The sequence below is a fragment of the Equus quagga genome, chromosome 7 (assembly GCF_021613505.1).
Source record: "Equus quagga isolate Etosha38 chromosome 7, UCLA_HA_Equagga_1.0, whole genome shotgun sequence".
Lineage (NCBI taxonomy): Eukaryota > Metazoa > Chordata > Mammalia > Perissodactyla > Equidae > Equus > Equus quagga.
The window spans coordinates 61,915,203-61,935,233 of record NC_060273.1 but is presented as its reverse complement, the minus strand read 5'-3'; the positions used below and the strand labels follow the sequence as shown (position 1 = coordinate 61,935,233).

General features: G+C 47.8%; 1 protein-coding gene across 1 annotated transcript in view; it reads left to right on the top strand.

The window, feature by feature from the left end:
• The first annotated feature begins 1,338 nt into the window (after positions 1-1,338).
• ADRA1B (adrenoceptor alpha 1B) overlaps positions 1,339-20,031 on the top strand; it is a 48,348-nt gene continuing 29,655 nt past the window's right edge. The window contains exon 1 of the mRNA XM_046665515.1: positions 1,339-2,799. Within this exon, the coding sequence (XP_046521471.1) occupies positions 1,851-2,799 (949 nt within the window). The 5' untranslated portion in view covers positions 1,339-1,850. The remainder of the gene's footprint in view (positions 2,800-20,031) is intronic.

Sequence of the window (20,031 nt, the reverse complement as noted above, 5' to 3'; positions counted from 1 at the left end):
GGGCAAAGAGTTAAACTTCCCTGTACCTTGATGTCTGATCCACAAAACAGAAATGCTGATGAGAATAGTCCTTCTTTCACAGGGTCATGAGAAAATGCAAAAAGTACTTAGCCGTTGGATAAATGTTACCTAACAGGGGCCAGCCCCATCGCCGAGTGGTTAACGCCGAGTGGTTAACGCCGAGTGGTTAACTTCACGCGCTCTGCTTCAGCGGCCCAGGGTTTCGCCAGTTCGAATCCTGGGCACGGACATGGGACCGTTCATCAAGCCATGCTGAGGCGGCGTCCCACACGCCACAACTGGAAGGACTCACAACTAAAAAAATATACAACTATGTACCGGGGGGCTTTGGGAGAAAAAGGGAAAATAAAATCTTCAAAAGAAAAAAAATGTCACCTAACAGAAGGCTCTCCCTCTGTATCTTTGCCCATACCTTCTCTCCTTTGGGAGCGTGTTCCTATAGCTGAATGTCCAACATAGATATTGGGCAGAAAGGGAAAAAAATCAACAAATACTCCAGATTCCCCAAGTCCCTTCCCCAGAAGCCTCCCCCACTACCACCATCACACTCACCTCCCATAGCACACTAGCTTGTTCCTCATTTCCTTTGGATCTTGACTCAAATATCACTTCAGTGACATCCTCAGCACCCATTTAAAATTTCAAATGGCCCCCTACACACACACCATTCCATCCCTCCCCCCCCCCCCCCCCCCCCGCCTTATTTTCTCAGTTACACCTGTCAGCATAGGACAGACCTCATAATTAATTTGCTTACTTACTTGTTTATTGTCTGTCTCCTCCCACTACCATGTAAGCTCCTGGAGACCAGGGGTCTTTGTCTGCTTGGTTCAACTGCTAGGCCCACCGCGCCTACAACAGAACCCAGGGCAGACGGCGGGGACTGGACTAACAACTTTTTGAATGAATGAGTGAATTAGTGTCTGAGTGAGTGAATGAAGAATGAATGAAGAGACGCCTCGGAGTTTTATTATGAGACCCGAGAGATTTCACAGGGAGGGAAAGGATGGGGGTTGGTCTCGATCTGACTCGAGTCCCCTTCACTCGCCTAACCTTCGAATTCTTCCTCTTCTAGGGGCCACACAAGTTGCCCATCTCCCTAAATCTGGGGGCTGGCTCCAGACGCCCCCTATTAGAAGCACCCCCACCTCACTTTGGGAACTGAAGAGGAAATAGGAGGGAAAAGACTCTGAGCGGGCCACTTCGGGGTGGGGGACGAGGGGATCCCCACGCTCAGGTCGCTCTTTCCCGCCCGCCCCCCGAGCCTGCCCTGGGGGCGTGGCCGGCCTGCGTGGGGGACCGCGGCGGCGGCGGCGGGGCTGCGGGCGCCTTCGCTGGACCTGCATTGCCCCCTAGTGCCGCGCGGAGTCAGGGCGCCGGGCTCCCCCGCCTGATGTCACCGCCGTGCAGTCAGCCCAGAGGCGGCTCATTGAAAGCAGACCCTCCTCGGCGCTGGCTGGGCGGAGGCGCCGCCGCCCGCACACCCGCCGCGGCCGGGCCGAGCCGGGCGCCCCCTGCCCCGCCGCCCCCGGCTCCCGCCGCTCCCCCGCGAGCCCGGCCCGGCGCGCCTGACGTGGACCATTAAACTTGGAGCTGCCGCCTCGTCCCCTTTCTCCTCCTCCTCCTCCTTCTGACAGGCGAGCGAGCGGCTCGGTGCAGGCAGGAGACGTGCTGCCGGGCTGGGCTGCCCGGGGAGATGACTTCTGGCCGGGAGGGAGCCTCTGGGAAGAGGACCACGGGGGAAGCAAAGTTTCAGGGCAGCTGAGGAGCCTTCGCCGCAGCCCTTCCGAGCCCTCTCACCTCCCTGGCTATGGAGGGCGGACTCTAAAATGAATCCCGATCTGGACCCCGGCCACAACACATCAGCACCTGCCCACTGGGGAGAGTTGAAAGATGCCAACTTCACTAGCCCCAACCAGACCTCGAGCAATTCCACACTGCCCCAACTGGACATCACCAGGGCCGTCTCCGTGGGCCTGGTGCTGGGCGCCTTCATCCTCTTTGCCATCGTGGGCAACATCCTAGTTATCTTGTCTGTGGCCTGCAACCGTCACCTGCGGACGCCCACCAACTACTTGATCGTCAACCTGGCCATCGCCGACCTTCTGCTGAGCTTCACCGTGCTGCCCTTCTCGGCCGCCCTGGAGGTGCTCGGCTACTGGGTGCTGGGGCGGATTTTCTGTGACATCTGGGCCGCCGTGGACGTCCTGTGCTGCACGGCTTCCATTCTGAGCCTGTGCGCCATTTCCATAGATCGCTACATTGGGGTGCGCTACTCTCTACAGTACCCCACGCTGGTCACCCGGAGGAAGGCCATCCTGGCCCTCCTCAGTGTCTGGGTCTTGTCGACTGTCATCTCCATCGGGCCTCTCCTTGGTTGGAAGGAACCGGCACCCAACGATGACAAGGAATGCGGGGTGACCGAAGAACCCTTCTACGCCCTCTTCTCCTCCTTGGGCTCCTTCTACATCCCCCTGGCGGTCATTCTGGTCATGTACTGCCGGGTCTACATCGTTGCCAAGAGGACCACCAAGAACCTGGAGGCTGGAGTCATGAAGGAGATGTCCAACTCCAAGGAGCTGACCCTGAGGATCCACTCCAAGAACTTTCACGAGGACACCCTCAGCAGTGCCAAGGCCAAGGGCCACAACCCCAGGAGTTCCATAGCTGTCAAACTTTTTAAGTTCTCCAGGGAAAAGAAAGCAGCCAAGACCTTGGGCATAGTGGTCGGCATGTTCATCTTGTGTTGGCTCCCCTTCTTCATCGCTCTGCCACTTGGTAAGTTGGGGACTGGCGGAGGGGGACTGGGCATGTTTCTGGTCTGGGGTTTACTGATGAGCTTACTGTAAAGTTTTTTGTAGGTTTTGTTTTTTTTAATGCAGTCTGTGTGTGTTTGGAGACCGGAGAATATTGTTTGTTGTGCAAAGGCTTTGCAGATTGGGTAGCTGGCTAAGAACCAACTCAGGTGTCAGTGGAACACACTAAGATACTAGTCACTCGAAATAGAACCACGGGAGGAAAATCTGGTAGGTGGAATGACTCATTCAACAGCCTCTGGTTAATAATTAAAAAGGACACTGGACTTGAACATCACACCAGCGTTCTTTCAGTGGTGCTGAGGTGCCGGCTAAGGCAGCGTCGCTAATGCAGCATACAAAATAGTTTGTAGTTACTGCAGACGCGGCACTGGGAAGCAGGGAGGCAGCTCGCACACAGAAAGGCGGTTTTCATTCAGCATTTCCGGGGCTCTTGCAGAGACTTACATTTCTCAAGAGCTTTGCAGAGGCCGCGTTCTCCCCCTCCTCCCTTTACGGCTTGCTATCATACCTCAGTGCACTCCCTTCCTTATGAGTTAATAAGAGCATTCTACAGTCACATGGCCCCAACCAGCCTTTGAGTTATCTAAAGCTTGAGATTTGAAAGAGAAGGAAGATGACCAGAGGGTCACACATTCTCAGTTTTCACCCAAAAATGTTCCTAACTCTGGTGATTTATGGATTATCCAGAAATAAATTATAGCTATCCTCACCTTCGGCTGCCAGACACCAAATCCTACCAGGATGAAACTGAGTCCTTCCTCGCCTGTAAAAGTATATCCATCTTCTTTTGTTTGGTGGTCTTACTGACTGAATTGTTGAAAAGGCCACCTGAGTTCTTCTCAGGAAGAAGCTGAGGTCTGGTTAGGAGGTAAACCTAAAGGAAGGTACGGGACGTGCTGTCCATACGGCTTGGGAGGCACTTGTCTCTTCTCCGAGGCACTGATCTGCTTTGATTTCTTCTCCTATCCCTGGGGGACACTCCAGAAAATGAATGGAGGGAGGGGATCATAGCAAAGTCATGTGCCGTGATATCAGACGAGGTGATGGCCGCTACCCGCCATGGACCACATCCACCTGCAGCCACTCCAGGCACTCGGTCAGAACTGAACACAAGCAAATCCCTCAAGTAACTGAAATTCTGAAGACACATTCTTTCAAGAGAAAGAGGCGAATGGAAAGAAAGCAAACTGACACCAGGAGTTTCCATTTTAAAAAGATAAAGAAAAAAAGCCATTTAACCTACTCTCCGTGTTGTCTTCTCTAAGGCAGACTTGTGAGCTCAGACCTTTCAAGAATGTTTTCAGTGCGTTGAGTGGAAAGGGTTTGAAGTTCTGCCCCCCAGGAGCGATCACATCCCACCACAGAGAAGCATTCTTTTCTTTCCCAAGGTCTCAGGGTCCTTTTACAGGCTTGTTGGGTTAAAGTGGGTGACAGTTCCCACTGCATTGGGCCATGCCCAGATCATGGTTGTAAGTGGCCACTTATTAGCTATGTGACCTTAGGCAAATCACCACTCCTCTGTGAGCCTCAGTTTCTTCATCTGCAGAATAGGGCTAATTACTATTTGCTCGGTGGAGTTCGCACTAAGGCATGGAAAGGGTTTAATACCGTGTCTGTATTGAGCACAGCAAATGCCCAAGGAAAGTTAGCTCTTCCAGCTCTCAGCTACAACTGTGGGTTTCCTCCTTCTCGTGTCATTTGCCAGTCTCACACCTGATACTAAAGGCTTGGAAGGGAACTAGATCTTTCTCCTTTCTTCCTTCTGCCCCTGCCCCTCAGCCTGCAGAGGCTGTGACCAGAGCATCCTCAGGAAGGAGAAGGCCCCAGCAGGATGCAGGAAGGGATCAGAGGTGCAGCTTTTCACTTTAGGGCACAAGGGAAACAGCTCCAAACAAGTGAGGACCCTGCCAGCTTGTTGAAATGGGAAGAGCACTGCTCATGGGTCAGGAGCAATAAAGTTCCCGTGTGAGCTTTGCCATCAATTAGCTCTGTGACTCTAGGCTAGTTGCTCTACCTCTCTGGGCTTCAGATCCCACTTCCAGAGAACAAGATGGTTGGACTAGATCAAGGGCCCTCAAACTTTAATAACGATCAGAATCACCTGTGGAACTTGATGAAAGTGCAGCTTCTTAGGCTTACCCCACAGAGAGTCTGATTCAGTAAATCAGGTGGGTCCCAGACTTGCACGTGTTTAACCAGCCCAGCAGGTGATTCAGAAGAAGTGGTCCACAGACCAGGCTTTGAGATTCACTGGCCAGAGGATCTCTCAGCTCCCTTCAGGCTCCAGCCTCCTGGACGCCAAGGTTTAAATGCTGCAAAGCTTAGGCATTCTCCAGCCACACAGTGGCGCGGGTTGATGTGGCTCCTCTCTGGGTCCAGCTCTCCAAGCTCGCCCTCACTTACTTCTCACTCACGCTATCCTCACTCTCTCCCTTTCTGTCCCCCACTTTCTGAGACCTTGTCACCCTAACATCTCGGGTCCTTGGCTTCCATGCCATAGAAAGTGAGACATTCTTGCCACCCTGATGCTGTCAGTGCTTGTTTCTCCTCTCCTTGCCGTGGAAACTTTCTGACCATCCATGCCATCATCTCCCAGAGCTTTCCCCGTGTGCTGTCCCTGAGCTGACTCCATCCACATGCTTCTCCCCTGGAAACCCAGCCTTGGCGGGTGGGGAATATGGACTCCAGACCTTGGGTTTGGGATGGACTCTGAAAGGTACTCAAGAGCTTCAACGGGAAAGGTGCTTAATTAATGTATTCTTAGTAATTTGGGAGGAGCATCCAAGCAAAACGGGGGTTTCGTCGTGGGTTTCTACTTCCTCTGAGTTCCAGTAACACCCACACGAAAGTAGCATGAGGTAGAACAGCAACTCCTTTGGAATCTGAAGAAGTTTCCGAATTCTAAACTTTCCGTAAAAGGCTTTTCACTTATGATGGAGCGAAGCAGATTTGGGGAGACGATGGTTGGCAGAGACGTGCAGGCAGGACTCACTTGCAGTTGGCCATAGACTTCCAGGTGCCTGGACGGCACGAGATTTCCATAGCTGTGTTTGTCTTCTTCGTGGGAGAGAAGGGTTGGGATCCCTCCTGGGAAGGAGGGAAAATAGGCATGCCGCCTCCAAAGTCCTGGTCAGGGACCCCATTTGTTTTCCTTCCTCCCTTGTTTTTATTTTTGGGAGCAGGGGTGGGCTGCCTGCGGAGCTGGGCCTCTCGTCTCCTGCGGAGCTCTCCCCACCTGTAACATCCTCCCTACCTCCTCCCCACCCTTTCCCTGTGGCCTCAGACCAAGTTGGGCAAGGGACCAGCCCTCCCTTACTCAGGAGCAGGGATGGAATCCACCAAACAAGGACCTCTTTATTCAGCCCCTGGAACCAGGCCAGGGAGGGACAGGAAATAATTGGAATATAATATAGCAGGATTTCTACTCGATGGGCCATGTGCAAGATGTCTGAGGAATCTCTAGCTGCCTGGCGTCACGATGAAGGCCAGCTCCCACTTGCCTGGGGAAGACCTGGTCAGGGTCTCAAGAAGTGGCTGGACCACTGAGGGATGTGCATTGCGCTGGGGGGATGGGTCAGGGGTAGCAGGAAGTGCTGGGCAGCCAACTGGTAGCTGGGGTGAGTGCGTTGTTTAGAAAACACTGGAAGCTTGCCTTGCTCCAAATCTTTCTTCCGTCTTTTAAAATGCTGAAAGGCACCAGGAAGCCCTTATTGAACTAACTGCTTTCCCCTCCAAATAAATGAAGGTCAATCTCAAAGAAAGAGTTGTGTTGTCTATAATACTGGAACCAGCCAGGAATCCCTGTCTCCATTGGTTTCTTTCTCCAGTTCTCGCATTCAAGTTGGTGCTGATGAATTCCCACCTCCCGTGAGAGCACGAGGCAGGGTGAGGCTCCCAGAGATGACTTGGGACAGAGCCATCCCCACACACACGCACTAATCCTCCAGCTCTGCGGTTTCCCATCACAGGGGTTTGAGTTGCTCAAAGGAGGGCAATTGGTTTGAGTAGGGGGAAAATTTTTGCACACAGAGAATCCTTCCTGGAAGAGAGAAATTCTACTGAAGGAAAACACATTCGACCTTTTGTGAAATCATTAATAAAGACTTCCTAAAGCACCTACTATGTGCTAGGCACTGTACTAATCACTGGGTTGTTAAGCCAAAAGCAAACATGGCCCCTGCCTGCAGGAGGCTTACAGCCTAGTGAGATTGTGTTATCATGGAGCACATACTATGTGCCGGACATTCTGCTAGGCCCTCTACAGACATGATCTCATTAATCCTCACAGCTACCCTGCCAGGGGAGAGTTAATTGCTCCCTCTCAACAGATGAATATACTGAAGCTCAGAGAGGTTAGACCTCTTGCCCAAGGTCACACAGCAAGTAAATGATAGAGCCAAGAATGGAATCCAGGTCTGTCAGAACAGGCACATACCTGTTCCACTGCACAAAGGAGGTGCCTGGGCTTTTTGCTGTCTGGTCCCAATCTGTTCTCATAGCAAATGTTCTCCAGGAACCCCAGAGCCGCCTTGTCAAAAGCTTATTTTTGTACTTCTGTTACAAAACCCTGCCTTTCTTCCACTCCCCACTCACTCTTGAAAAAAGAGTCACTCTTAAAATGTCAGCGAAGGTCATCTACCTTCTGGATTTTCTCCACACCTCCTGCACTGTCTATGATACGGGTCTCTCAAGGGTGGGCGCTTCGTCACCTCAGCCATAAGGAAAAGTGAGACCTTGCCCTTCATCTAGGGACCTGGCTCCACATCTTTAATCACTCACTCGTTCATTCATTCATTCCTTCACTGAATAAGTCTGCATTTATTGGACCCCTGCTATGTCCAGGCATGGTGCTGGAGGTAAAGAGCGGTGAGCAAAACAGCAATTTTACATGTTCTCATAGAATTCAGTCCTAGTGGGGAACACAGATAATCTGAAAAATACGCTCATGCCAATTGTGATAAGTGACTTGAAGAAAAGCAGTGGGATGCTATTAGAAATCTACAACAGGGTCAGTACATCACAGGGGGCCCTGAGGGACATTTAGGCAGAACCCTGAACAGGTTGGAGGGGCTAATTCAGTGACAGGGGCAGTTAGAAGAGAGCTTCAGGCAGAAGGAAGGACATGCCTGGAAGTCCTGAGGAAGGAGCTGGTGGGAAACTAACAGACCTTGGAGGATAGAGAGGAGACAGGTGCAAGCTGAGGCTGGAGGTGTGGGCCAAGGCCAGGCCACGCAGGGACGTTTGGGGCCACGTTAAGGATTTTAGATTTTATCTTAAGTTGTGTTGGCCACTATCGAAGGATTTGAAGCAGACGAGAGATACTATCTGAATTATGTCTTTAAAAGATGACTTAGGCCACCATACGGAGCACAGACCAGAGACAGGGCAGTTAGGAGGCCACGGTCCCAGTGAAAGCGGGTGGTCACTTAGACCAAGCTGATGGCAGTGGAGGTGGAGAGAAGTGAACAGGTTCAAGGACTTGGGGATGGGTTGGTTATGATGTAGGAGGGTTAGTAAGAGCAGGAAAATGTGTCTGGAATAACCCTGAGGTGTCTGGGTGACGGAGGTACCATTTGTTGAGATGCCAGAGAAACATGGCCCAGAGGATTCCTCCCAGAAGCTTCCTCAGACTCCACTCATCAGGCTCATAAGACGCCATGCAGGAATGATACGGCAGACACTCTCATGAGCTGAGCAGACAAGATGCCCCAACCCGAAAGCCAGGAGCCACGACCAACAGCGAATCTGGCTCTCACTAGAAACATCTGGCAAGGGGCTTGTTCTCCAAAGCACAGATTCTTGGGCTCCACCACAGACCTATTGTATCAGAATCTCTCCTGATGGGGCCACGAATCTTGATTTTTAACAGATTCCCCAGGTGATTCTTATGCAGCCAGCATAGCACCTGTCCTCCCCATGTCTGGGAACCCCTGGAATGACCACCCCGTGGAGAGCCAAGAAAACTTGGTTAAGCTTCCCTAGTGCAGCCAGAAGCATCCTCAATCCTGCCCTGTCCCACGAGCCAGTCCACATGGAAGAAGGCAGAAGGCTGGCAGGAGGGAAAGTGAATTCTTTCAACAAGAGCCTCCCTGGAGAAGGGGGAGAGAATGAGCACGGGGGAAGCACAATGCAGCGGGTACGGTGCTCGACACTGAATGCTCTTTATAGCTTGTCATTTTCACAACCGCTCTGCAAAGCAAGCATCACCACCCCTGTGTTTATAGGTGAGGGAACTAGAGTTCAGAGAGGTTTGGTAACTTGCCCAAGGTCACACAGCTAATAAATGGTAAAGTCTATTGCACTCTACGTTTGGCACTTGACAAATATTCGTTATATTATTTCTGTTGTTACTACATTGCTTCCTGAACAATTGTCTGAGGTCTGGTGCCCATGGGTGATAAAATTTTTACTGGCTCATGACAAAATGAGAGAAAAGTTAGGAAAATTCTGTGTTTTTCCAAATGTATTCAGTATAAATGACTGTCCTTTTATTCTAAAGGCTATCTTCTTTCTATTTTGGGACACTGAAATAGCATTTCTTTGATGGAATGATGATAATAAGTGGTGGTGCTAGCCATTGTGTGTGTGTGTGTTTAATGTCCTACTTGGCGAAATAAAAAGTTGATAACCCTATGTCCGTCCCCACCAAAAAATTTTTTTGAAATTTTACTGTGACTCTCCTAAAGTCTTGGAATCATGGAGACCCCACGGTGGTTAGATGCAATAAATATTCGTGCTAGAAAGCAGGAAAGACGAGAGGGAGAGGGGGAGAGAGGGAACGGATGGATAAATGAGCTAGCCTCAGCTTTCCCGTGAGATCCAAAGGACAAGGCAGAGGGCAAGGAGGGTGAAGGGTGATGTGTGAAGGGTCATACTTGTCAGGCACAACAGAATGAGGGGCCGTTTGCGGAGGCACCAGTCCTGCTGGGGCAAAACAGGCCACAGGAACACCAGTGAGTGCGTGTGTAGCTGCAGTGCCATCACGGATGGGCCTATTGAGATCTGTAACGCAGCAGATGCCTTTACCTGAGTGTGTGTGTGGCTCATAAAAATAACTGATGGCCGCCGGGCCGCACTGGGAAATTGGTCTCTTGCACATCTGCAGAATGTTTCTGCGGTCACTGTGCTCCCTGCCCGCGTCTGATAATAATCATACTAATAGCTGCCATTTACTAGGTCTTGCTGTGCGCCGGGCTTACGCCGGGCTGGTCGTGCTCCCTAGGCACTCTCTCCTTCTCTGCTCTCCAAAACCTTACGAAGTGGGCACTGTTCTCGCCCCCATTTTACAGATGAGGAAACTGAAGCTCAGAGAGACTGAGTGCTTTGCTTCAGGCCCCCCAGCTGATCAGTGACAGAACCTGGATTCACATCTGGGCAATCAGATAAGGCTAAAGGGTTCGTCACTGTGGGTCCTCTAGGGGTGCGGGTCTGAGCCCCGATTTATGGAAGCGCAAAAGAGAACCAGGACATCAGAGTCTATTCTGTGAAGGAGGAAAGGAAGGGTGAGTGGCTGCCTACAGCTCAGCAACCGAGAGGCACTGGATCCTGGTGAGAATATAAAAATAATTGGGTCTTTCCTCTAGTAAGGTAAGTTAAAATTTCTTCTATTGTGGACACTTTAGACTTTTTTCAGCTTCACAACTTGTTATTGGCAACGTCACATATGTTTTTAAGGTTTTTATCAAATTTAAGGGAGCACATAAAATTTGGAAGATTTTTTTCACAGTTTAGTTCCTGGCTGCATTCATTTCAGATCTTAATTCACCTCTGCCACTGACATACGTGTGGTCTCAGCACCACAGGACTCTCCTCGCTTGGTCCTACCTCCTGCTGTCACAGGGACCGGTGAGTTGGCATCGTGGACAAGAGGGTATTTCTAGAAGCTGTTTTCCACCTTGCAGTCACTCTGGCTGGTGATAACCCAACTATACAGAAAGAAAGATTGCAGACCACGTACATATATTGGCCAGAACCCAAATGAAATGTATCTTCATTCCACTCTTAGCCCATTCCCCAAAACATCCACAGCCACTGCGCTAACACCACGTGAGGGGAAACAGGACAGAAGGAAGTCGGAGTGGAAATAGACAGTGGTCCTAACCAACTGCAGTTAATAGATCTTACTTTTGGAAACTTTATGAAATCACATGACCATTGCTGGGGTCCCTCCCAGGCCCTTGGAGGGTCCCATGAAGACAGGAGCCCTGAGGCTAAGCAAGTACCCTTCAGCCACACTCAACCACTGCAGGATTGGCTCTCTCCAGCAACTTCGTCACTGACGGACTTCTCTCTCCTCTGCAAGCTGTGAACTTCTTGTAAGCAGTGACCACATCTTTCCTCTGCCTAACACAGGTGCTCACAAAAGCTAGACAAATGAGAGAAGGCGCAGCGCCGTGAGTTCAGCGGAAGAATCACGAGCATCCTCCAACTCCAGTAGAACAATTTCCCATTTCCACCATACGCCTTGCATGTTCCTTTCCCTGTGCGTTTGCTCAGACTGTTCCCTCTGCCAAGAACGCTATTCCCGTACCCTCTGAATATACAAATCCTGCCCACCTGCAAACCCCCCGTTCCGCTGACGCGTCTTTCTTGGAATCTTTCCCTGTTCCCACCCTGTCCTGGCAGTGATCACTGCTTCACACCATGTTTATGATGCTCGTCACGTTTGTCCGTGGGGGTCAGGACGGACAGGCAGCTCTTCAGCAGCGCTACCAGACTGCAGACTCTGGAGGGCGGCGGCCGGGTTTGACTCATCCTCTTGTGCTCCACGTCTAGAGACCTGGACCTGTAGACTCTCCGTAAAAATAGCAATTGCGGCTACAATTCGTACGGTGTGTGCCAGCCCTCATCAACCGTTTGAGCCTCCCACAGTCCATGCCTAGGTGTTCATGTTGCCCCCATTTTATAAATGAAGAAATGGGTGAGACGTTAAGTGACTTGTCCCATTCCTTGGAACCACCACAAGTCCATTGAGAGGGGACTGTGCTGACTGCTCTTATGAAACCACAGTGCCGGTACGGGCCCGGTCATGGGGCCAGTGAGGCGAGATTGGATAGGTGACGACCAGCAAGGACACAAGGTTGGAGCTTGAAAATTCATTCTCAATTAAAAGGTTGCCACTGCCAGTCAGCCCCTATTTCCCCTCACCTGACCTGCCCTCGTCATCTCCCTCTCACTTCTGGGAGGGATGTGGTCAGAATTGGTCCCCGCAGAAGTGGGAGAGGAGGAAATGATTCTGGTGACTTTTTAGCGGGGTCAGATTAAGACCTTCAGAGAGGCCCAAGGTGTTGAGAAGTGAATGCTGCCCCCACCAAATGTAACTCTAAATTAAAACACACACACACACACACACACACACACACACACACACGGGGCCCTAAGTAAGTGTAAGGCCAACAACATTCTGATTTTGTGTGTGTGTGTGTGTGAGGGAGATTTGGGCCTGAGCTAACGTCTGTCATCAATCTTCCTCTTTTTGCCTGAGCAATGTTGTCACTGAGCTACGTCTGTGCCCATCTTCCTCTAATTTTTGTGGGATGCTGCCACAGGCACGGCCTGACAAGCAGTGCTAGGTCTGCGCCCAGGATCTGAACCTGCGAACCCCAGGCCCATTGAAGCAGAGCACGTGAACTTAACCACGAGGCCACCAGGCCACCAGGCCCCAACTTTCTGATTTATGCTATGAAGTCTACTTTGATATTTTTAAATCGAATTATTTCCCGAAAAATGGAGGTGCCCCAGCTTTGCTAGTGCTCCAAAGACACCCCAGGACTTTTTGTTGGATAATATAGCATTGCTCTATAATGGTGAACAGGCATCCCAGTTTACCTGAGCCACTTCCCATTTATGTCTGTTACCAAGGAATGATTATCATACAGTCGTCTGTCGCTTAACCACAGGGACACATTCTAGAAATGTGTCATTAGGCGATTTCATCATCGTACGAACATCACAGAGTACACTTACACAAACCTAGCTGGTAGAGTGCACTGCACACCTAGGCTGGACTTATTGTGTGGGACCACCATTGCAGTCTGTCATTGACTGAAACATTGTTATGCGTCACGTGACTGTAATAACCCCCTTATTCTCAAAAGCATCTCAGCCTGAATGATGAAAGTGCCTATTTTAAACCCCGATACATGAGTGTTTACAGTGGAACACCCAACAGTGCCTGAGTTTCACCGAGGAGCCTGAGATGGGAGAGGAGAGAGAATCAGGCAGCCACAGCCTCAACAGCTCAGAGAAAGACTGAAATGAGAGCATGAAGTGAACATCAATTAAAGAAGAAAGAACGCAACTTCACATGTGTGTTTTCTGTGGGAAACAGGACTTATTGTGAATGTTGGTTTGAAATTTTTAAATCTTCGTTCAGTTAACGTACCCTGGTTACACAAGTGAATGACTGAGCTGGGGTCTGAATCCACGGCGGGCTGACCCTAAATACTTAGCGAACAAGAGAGTAAATGAAGGAATGGATCCATTTCAGCACGAGACAAATGGTGTGATCTGCATGAGGAGTGTCTCCGGAATGTAGAGGAAACAGAAAGAAGAGGGGGCATTTTAGGTTTGGGGGAGGAGAAGGAAAGCGAGCTGTGGCTCAAGGACTTGTAAGGCTGGAATAACTGTCGGGGGAGGGGCATCTGCACCCCATCCATCACCCCCCCTCCTGGCATGACAGAGCCTGAGTCAGCCCAGGGTACAGTCCTCATTGGCAGGCTGGTGTTCTTAGGACTCTGTCAACAGCACACTCGTCACCACACCCACCGGCAGCACTTCTGAGCCCCCTTTGAACACTCAAGTGCCCCTCTCTGCTGAGAGCACAGGAACTGGGCTATAAAAGTTGCACCAATGAACAGATCAGACCAAAATGTTCAGAAACAGAATGTTCTAGCACATGCAAGTGGACCATTCCTCACAGAACCCCATTTAACTTTTTCCTGGGGTATCTGCCCACAGCGTCTTGCTCCCCCGAAGCCAAGGTGTATTTGGGACTTGGCTTCGCACGCCTTTTTAAATTCTTCTTTAAGATAGAGTTTCCTGGCAGGCTGACGTGCGTCGCTTGCAGGCTGAGCTCAGCACCCTGGCCGCGCCCCAGAAGGAGGTTAAAATGGCACCAAGGGCAAGTTGGGCTCACTGTCACTCGCAGGCGTGGGCCCCCAGGCTCACACCATCAGCACGGGGCCGGGCAGAGGTCCAGGGAGGCAGCTGGTGGGGGAGGAGGATGTTCCACCGACTGGAAGAACAACAAAAATTACATCTCCGATTTATATATTCAGGCCATAAATCGCCCCCTGGCATCAAGAGAGAGCGGTGGAGCTCCTCTCCCTTCTCCCCGCTTCCAGGTACACCCTCACAGCATCCATTTGTGGCCTCTTGTTCCCAGACCTTCAGATTTTACCCTAACACAAGGACTCTTGGGCATTTTTGTTCCACGGGTTCCTTTGGCAATCGGTGAAGCCCCTTCTCACATGGATACATAAAATGAGACAGGATTTCAAAGGAAACCGATTATGTTGAAACAGCTATTATAGTGTTGGAAAAAACACAAATTTATTATAGAGTAAAAAATGTTCCTCTTTATTAATGTATTAAATAAACAAGATTTAGCAGCAAGTCAAATAAATAACTACTATAATTTTGAAGTAGTGACAAGTGGAAATATTTCAAGAAGTCTGCAACAAATGTAATGTGATATCATAAATCTGATTTCTATTGGTGACAAACCCTGCTAATTCCACTGTGGCTTGTTGCCTACATTCCTATTGAAGGAGCTGCGAACTTTCAGCCAAAGATTAGTTTGGAAAAGAAAAGGTACTTTTTCCCATCCAAGTTCACAGACCCCCTAACCCCAGAATAAAATCCTTGCCTCACAACATTATAAAGATGTACTTCAAAATGTGAGTTTTTTCTGTACTCTTTTCCTTTAAGCAATACAGTCTTAGGACCACAGAGAACTTGGAGGGTGCATGCCATCATGCTTTGTCACTATTTTGCATGATTACTTGTAGCAATTCTTTAATCAACTAGTTTCTTTATTTAAAAATAATAATAGACTTTTATTTAAATCAGAAAGAAGGGGAAAAAAAAGCAGTGAAAAAAATTCTTCTGCCCTCACCAGACCTCAGATCCATCTCCATCTGTCACCCTTAGTCTTTTTCCCCAGGAGCAAATACTGTTACCAGCTTGAGGATGCTTCCAGAAATATTCTATTTATTTGTAAGCGTACACATGCATATGGGTGATGGTGTATATAGACAGTGTGTATTTGTATGGGATGTGTGTGTTTCCACACTGCTTATTTTTACAAATGGTATCATTTTATAAACATTCTAGTGAAGATCACATTTTACACTCAACAGCATATCTTGGACATAGTCCTAGGTCAGAATGTACAGTTGCTGCTCTCTTTTTCGTGGCTCTATACTAATCCATTTTGTGGAGTATCCTCTTTTACTTACCAATTTCCCAATTGTTGACATTTAGGTTATTTTCGGTCTTTTCCTACTACAAACAATGTAGCAATGAGTACTCTTCTGTATATGTCTGTGCCCATATTTTCCGGATAAATTCCAAGATATGGAATCACTGGGGCACGGAATATTTAGTATTTTAGGTTTAACCTGATTATGTTCACTTTCACTAAATAAGGAATTTAAAATTTAAAATAAGTAAAATGTAAAGTGTTGTTAAAACAAGTAGGTTAGGTCCACGTCTACTCATCTGTCCAGTTAGGAAGGTTGTTCATGATACGGTCATGCCCCGCCTAACGACATGTCCGTCCATGACGGACCGCGTATTCAATGGTGGTCCCGTAAGATTAGTACCACACAGCCTGGGTGTGGAGTAGGTTAGACTACGTAGGTTTGTGTAAGCGCACTCTTTGATGTTCACACAATGATGAAATCACCTCACAGCACATTTCTCACAACGGATTTCCTTTGTTAAGGGACGCATGACTATATTTAAATTAAAAAGGTAAGTCGTAGAATGATATGTGATCCCATTTTTAAAAGCTGTTAACTTAGTCACCTCTATGAGTAGAATGAAGTGAGGAGGAGTAGATTATTAACTTTTTTTATACGCCTCTGTGTTATTTCACCTGTGTGTGTGTGTGTGTGTGAATATGTATATCTGTACAAAAATTGGATCAACCACTGCTTTTATCACTAAGCATCCTCTGTGGACTTCTTGCCATTTCAATAAATCTGAATCTTTTCATTTTTTTATTTACATTTCACCTATTTTTAATGCCACCTTGCATTCCATAATAGAAAGTACCATAATGTACTTAACTGATCCACTTACGACAACTCATGTATGTATCACATTCACCAGGCCCAAGTGTACAGTGAAAAGACTGTTCCTCTCACTTCCCTGGCCCCCAGCCATCCAATTCTGCCACTCCGCCTCCCTAGGCAACTACTGTTACCACATTCTTCCATATCCTTTCACAGATATTCCATGCATACAAAAATATATTTCTGTGTTCTTTTTTAATGGAAATAACATACTATAAACACTATTCTCACCTTGCTTTTTTCACTGAATATTGTATCTTGGAGAGCTTTTCCACTTCAATATAAATAGAGCAACCTCATTCTTTTTAATAGCTGTATAGTATTCCATTCTATTTTTTTTCTCAGATAGACCTCTATAAAAAGACATTTATCTTGCTTTAAATCTTTTGTTATTACAAACAATACTTTAATTAATACTCTTGTAATACTTCACCATTTCCTACATTATCGGAAAGATAAAATCCTGAAAGTGGACTATTCTGTGTAAATTTCTTTAATTTTGATAAATATTGCCAAATAGTCCTCCATAGGGATTGCACCAACTTGCATTTCCATAAGTGACTTTTGAGAGCACCCACACATTCACCGACACTGTGTTATCAAACTTTTTCATCTTTGCCAACTCCATAGGTGAAATTTTTGTGAATGAGGCTAAGCATCTTTTTGTAAGTTTAAGATAATCCATCCTTTCTTGTTGTACATTTGTTTTCAATTTTTAGCTGTGACAAATATTCTTATGCACACATTTTTAGTATCTTTTGTGCACCTGCCCTTTAGGATTTCCTTAGAATAAAGTCCACTTTGAATGGCTAGATCAAAAGGAAGACTCCTGAGAAAGGCATCAGATGTATATTATCAAATTACCCTCTGGGAAGAGTGTAGCAATTTGCACTCCCACTGCATGTGTGTCAGCATAGCTGAAGAAACCACTTTTCATATCAATAGCTCCTCCTCGCCTGGGGCTCGAGAAGTTTCAGATATCTACATGACAAATCAGCTTCCCCTCAGAGCTGATAAGGTGGCTTGAAAGCTTTGTATCCTTTCAACTAATTTGGTGTCAGCTTCCCAGAGTTCAGGGCCAGCAAAGTGCCCTCTTGGAATGCAACACCTCATCCATCAGGGGAACCAGAGCAGGCTGTGGCCTTGGAATCTGTGTATTTTACCTAGGATCTGAGAACAAAAAGCAGTCACCCACGGTGTGTGTAAACGGATTTGATCTTTCACACAGCTGCCAGCCCACCACATCTACATTGGTGGTTCAAGGCTCCAGGGCTGACATCTCGATTTAAAACCATAACAAAATAAAAGAAAACATTGCCCTCCACCCCTCAGGAAAAGAAAGGAGTTTGAGGCACTCAGAGGATGAGTTAATAAGGATGGATTCCTCTGGGCATCCAAGCTGGCCCCACCCCACCATGGGGGCCCAGGGAACACAATGGACAGTCTATATTTAGACAAGGGCATGGCAAATGCACCACATTTTAGTTGCAAAACTCAAATTGGCTCTGGAAGATGCCAGCCTCACGAATTGAAAATTGAATTGAGCACTGCTCAAGAAGCAAGGAGATGGCCCCTTGAACAGATTCTGCCAGCAAAGGAGGCTTTTCTCAAGACAGTCCATGGGCCCTGGTTGGTCAGGGGCATAATTTAATCCTGACCTTGAACTGCTGGAGAGGCAGGGTTATTTTCAGCCTGTACTAAATCTAGAGGTGTTGGAGCCAGCACCTAGTACAGGGCAGGGAGGGGGTGAGCTTTGACCTACTGCCACAGGGTCTAGAGATCAAGCTGATGCTAAGCCAGGGGCCTGGGATCAGGCAGTGATTCCCAGAACCCAACCAGGAATGCCGTTCCTGCCATCCAGCTCTGTCACTGCCATCCCACCCCCTCATCCAGGGAAGACGGTGCACCTTGCTTTCTCTGGGACATCCTCGTTAGCCCTTCATGACTCCTGTTTGAGTGGCAGCTCAGGGTACAAGAGAGAACAGGGACATTGAAATCAGACAAATCAGGTCTGAAGTCCTGACTCTGCAGGTCATCTCTCTCAGCCTCAGTTAATTCACCTGCAAAATGAGCCTGAAATCATGTGCTCACAAAAGAGTAGGGAGGAATAAATAAGAAAGTGGATGCAAAGACTGGGTACGAAACACTAGAAATATTTATAAACATCAGGACTGTTAATGCACGTGAAGCCTCTAATATATTATCCACTTGGGAAGAGATATTTAATAAGTACTTGTTGATATGATTGTGATTATGACTAATTCTGTGAATGGGCTGTGTCTTTCGGGGAAACAAAACCAGAACTGATTCCTTCTCATTAGAAGGTTGGGGGATCCTTCTGTTAAGAAAGACGAAGTAAAGAGAGTGCCAAGTGTGATGGTCATATGCTCGGGAAATATCAGAAGACCTGAACTAACTTTTCTACTTTTTAAAATTGTTTGGATATTTAATTATGAGATATCTCAGTCATTCCAGAAAGTACAAAAAATAATTTAAGAGAGACGCCCGTGACTCCTCCACCCAGATTTAACAAATGTTAACATGTTACTGAATTTGCTATATATCTTTTTTCTTCCTTGAAGAAATGAAATGTTACAAATGCATCTAAAAGCCCCCAGTCCTCTTCCCCTTCACCGCTCTCCTTCTCAGAGGCGACCACCAGGATGCATATGATTAAGTGGACTCTTCGCTACACCTTCTCAAGTGTATCCTCGCAGAAGCAGGGAGAAGAGAGGTCAAGACTGAGACTGTGGATTTTGTCAGTTCTGAGTTCAAATTCTGCTCCTGCTCCTTTACTAGCTGTGTGGTCCGTGGCAAATTGCTCAACCTCTCTGTTCCTCCTTTCCCCTCTCTCTAAAATGGGACAAATAATACCTACTTCACTGGGTCGTCTTGAGGATGAAAGAAGATTATTCATGTAAAAGCAATGGTTCTTAAAGTAGAGGAAGATGGGCATGGATGTTAGCTCAGGGCCAGTCTGCCTCAGCAAAAAGAGGAGGATTGGCAGTAGTTAGCTCAGGGCTAATCTTCCTCAAAAAAGAAAAAAAAAGCAAGGTTCTCAACCAAGGATGATTCCCCCTGCCCCCCAGGGGACATTTGGCAATGTCTGGAGACCTTTTTTTTGATTATCACAACTGGGGTGTGCTACTGGCATCTAGTGGGAGAGGCAGGGATACAGCTAAACATCCTACAATGCACAAGACAGCTCCCACAATAAAGAACCGTCTGACCCAAGATGTCAATTGTGCCAAAGCAGAGAAACCGTAATATAAAGCATGTTATCACTAGTTAGAAGGGCTCAAAAACCATTTGTTCAATAAACATAGTAACAAATGATAATTTTTTTATTTATCAGACATTACGCTAGACACTTTCACATACATTATCTCACTAGTATCCAGTAAGATGCTCCTTCTTGGTAAAAAGAATGATAGAAGGCAAGCACTGTTGCTTCTGCATCTCTGAGAATATCTATCTTATTTGTTAAGTCAGTGATAAACTTATTAAAGATGTAAAATTTCAGGCTATGAGATTAATTAGAAGTTGTTACCAAGCGCCTAAGCCCCTCTGCTCTCTGTGAAGAACAAATTGTATGAGCACTTTCAGCCACAAAATTGGTTCATTTAAACCACAAACATTTCTTCAACCTAAGCAGGCCCAGGGACCAGCTTGGCGAAAAATAAATCAGGCATCATAATTGAGCGAACATTTTTGGCCCGTTTACAAAGACTGGCTCCCAAAGGCTCAAGAAACCACAGAAGCATGAAAGAGGAGGGAGGCCAGACCTCTGCTTCTCTGATTCACCCCAGGCATAGGCGGACTCAGAATATTCTGCACATGGCCATCCCAGGGATCAGAGCTCCCCTCTGTGTTGGTCAGAGAGCACCCAC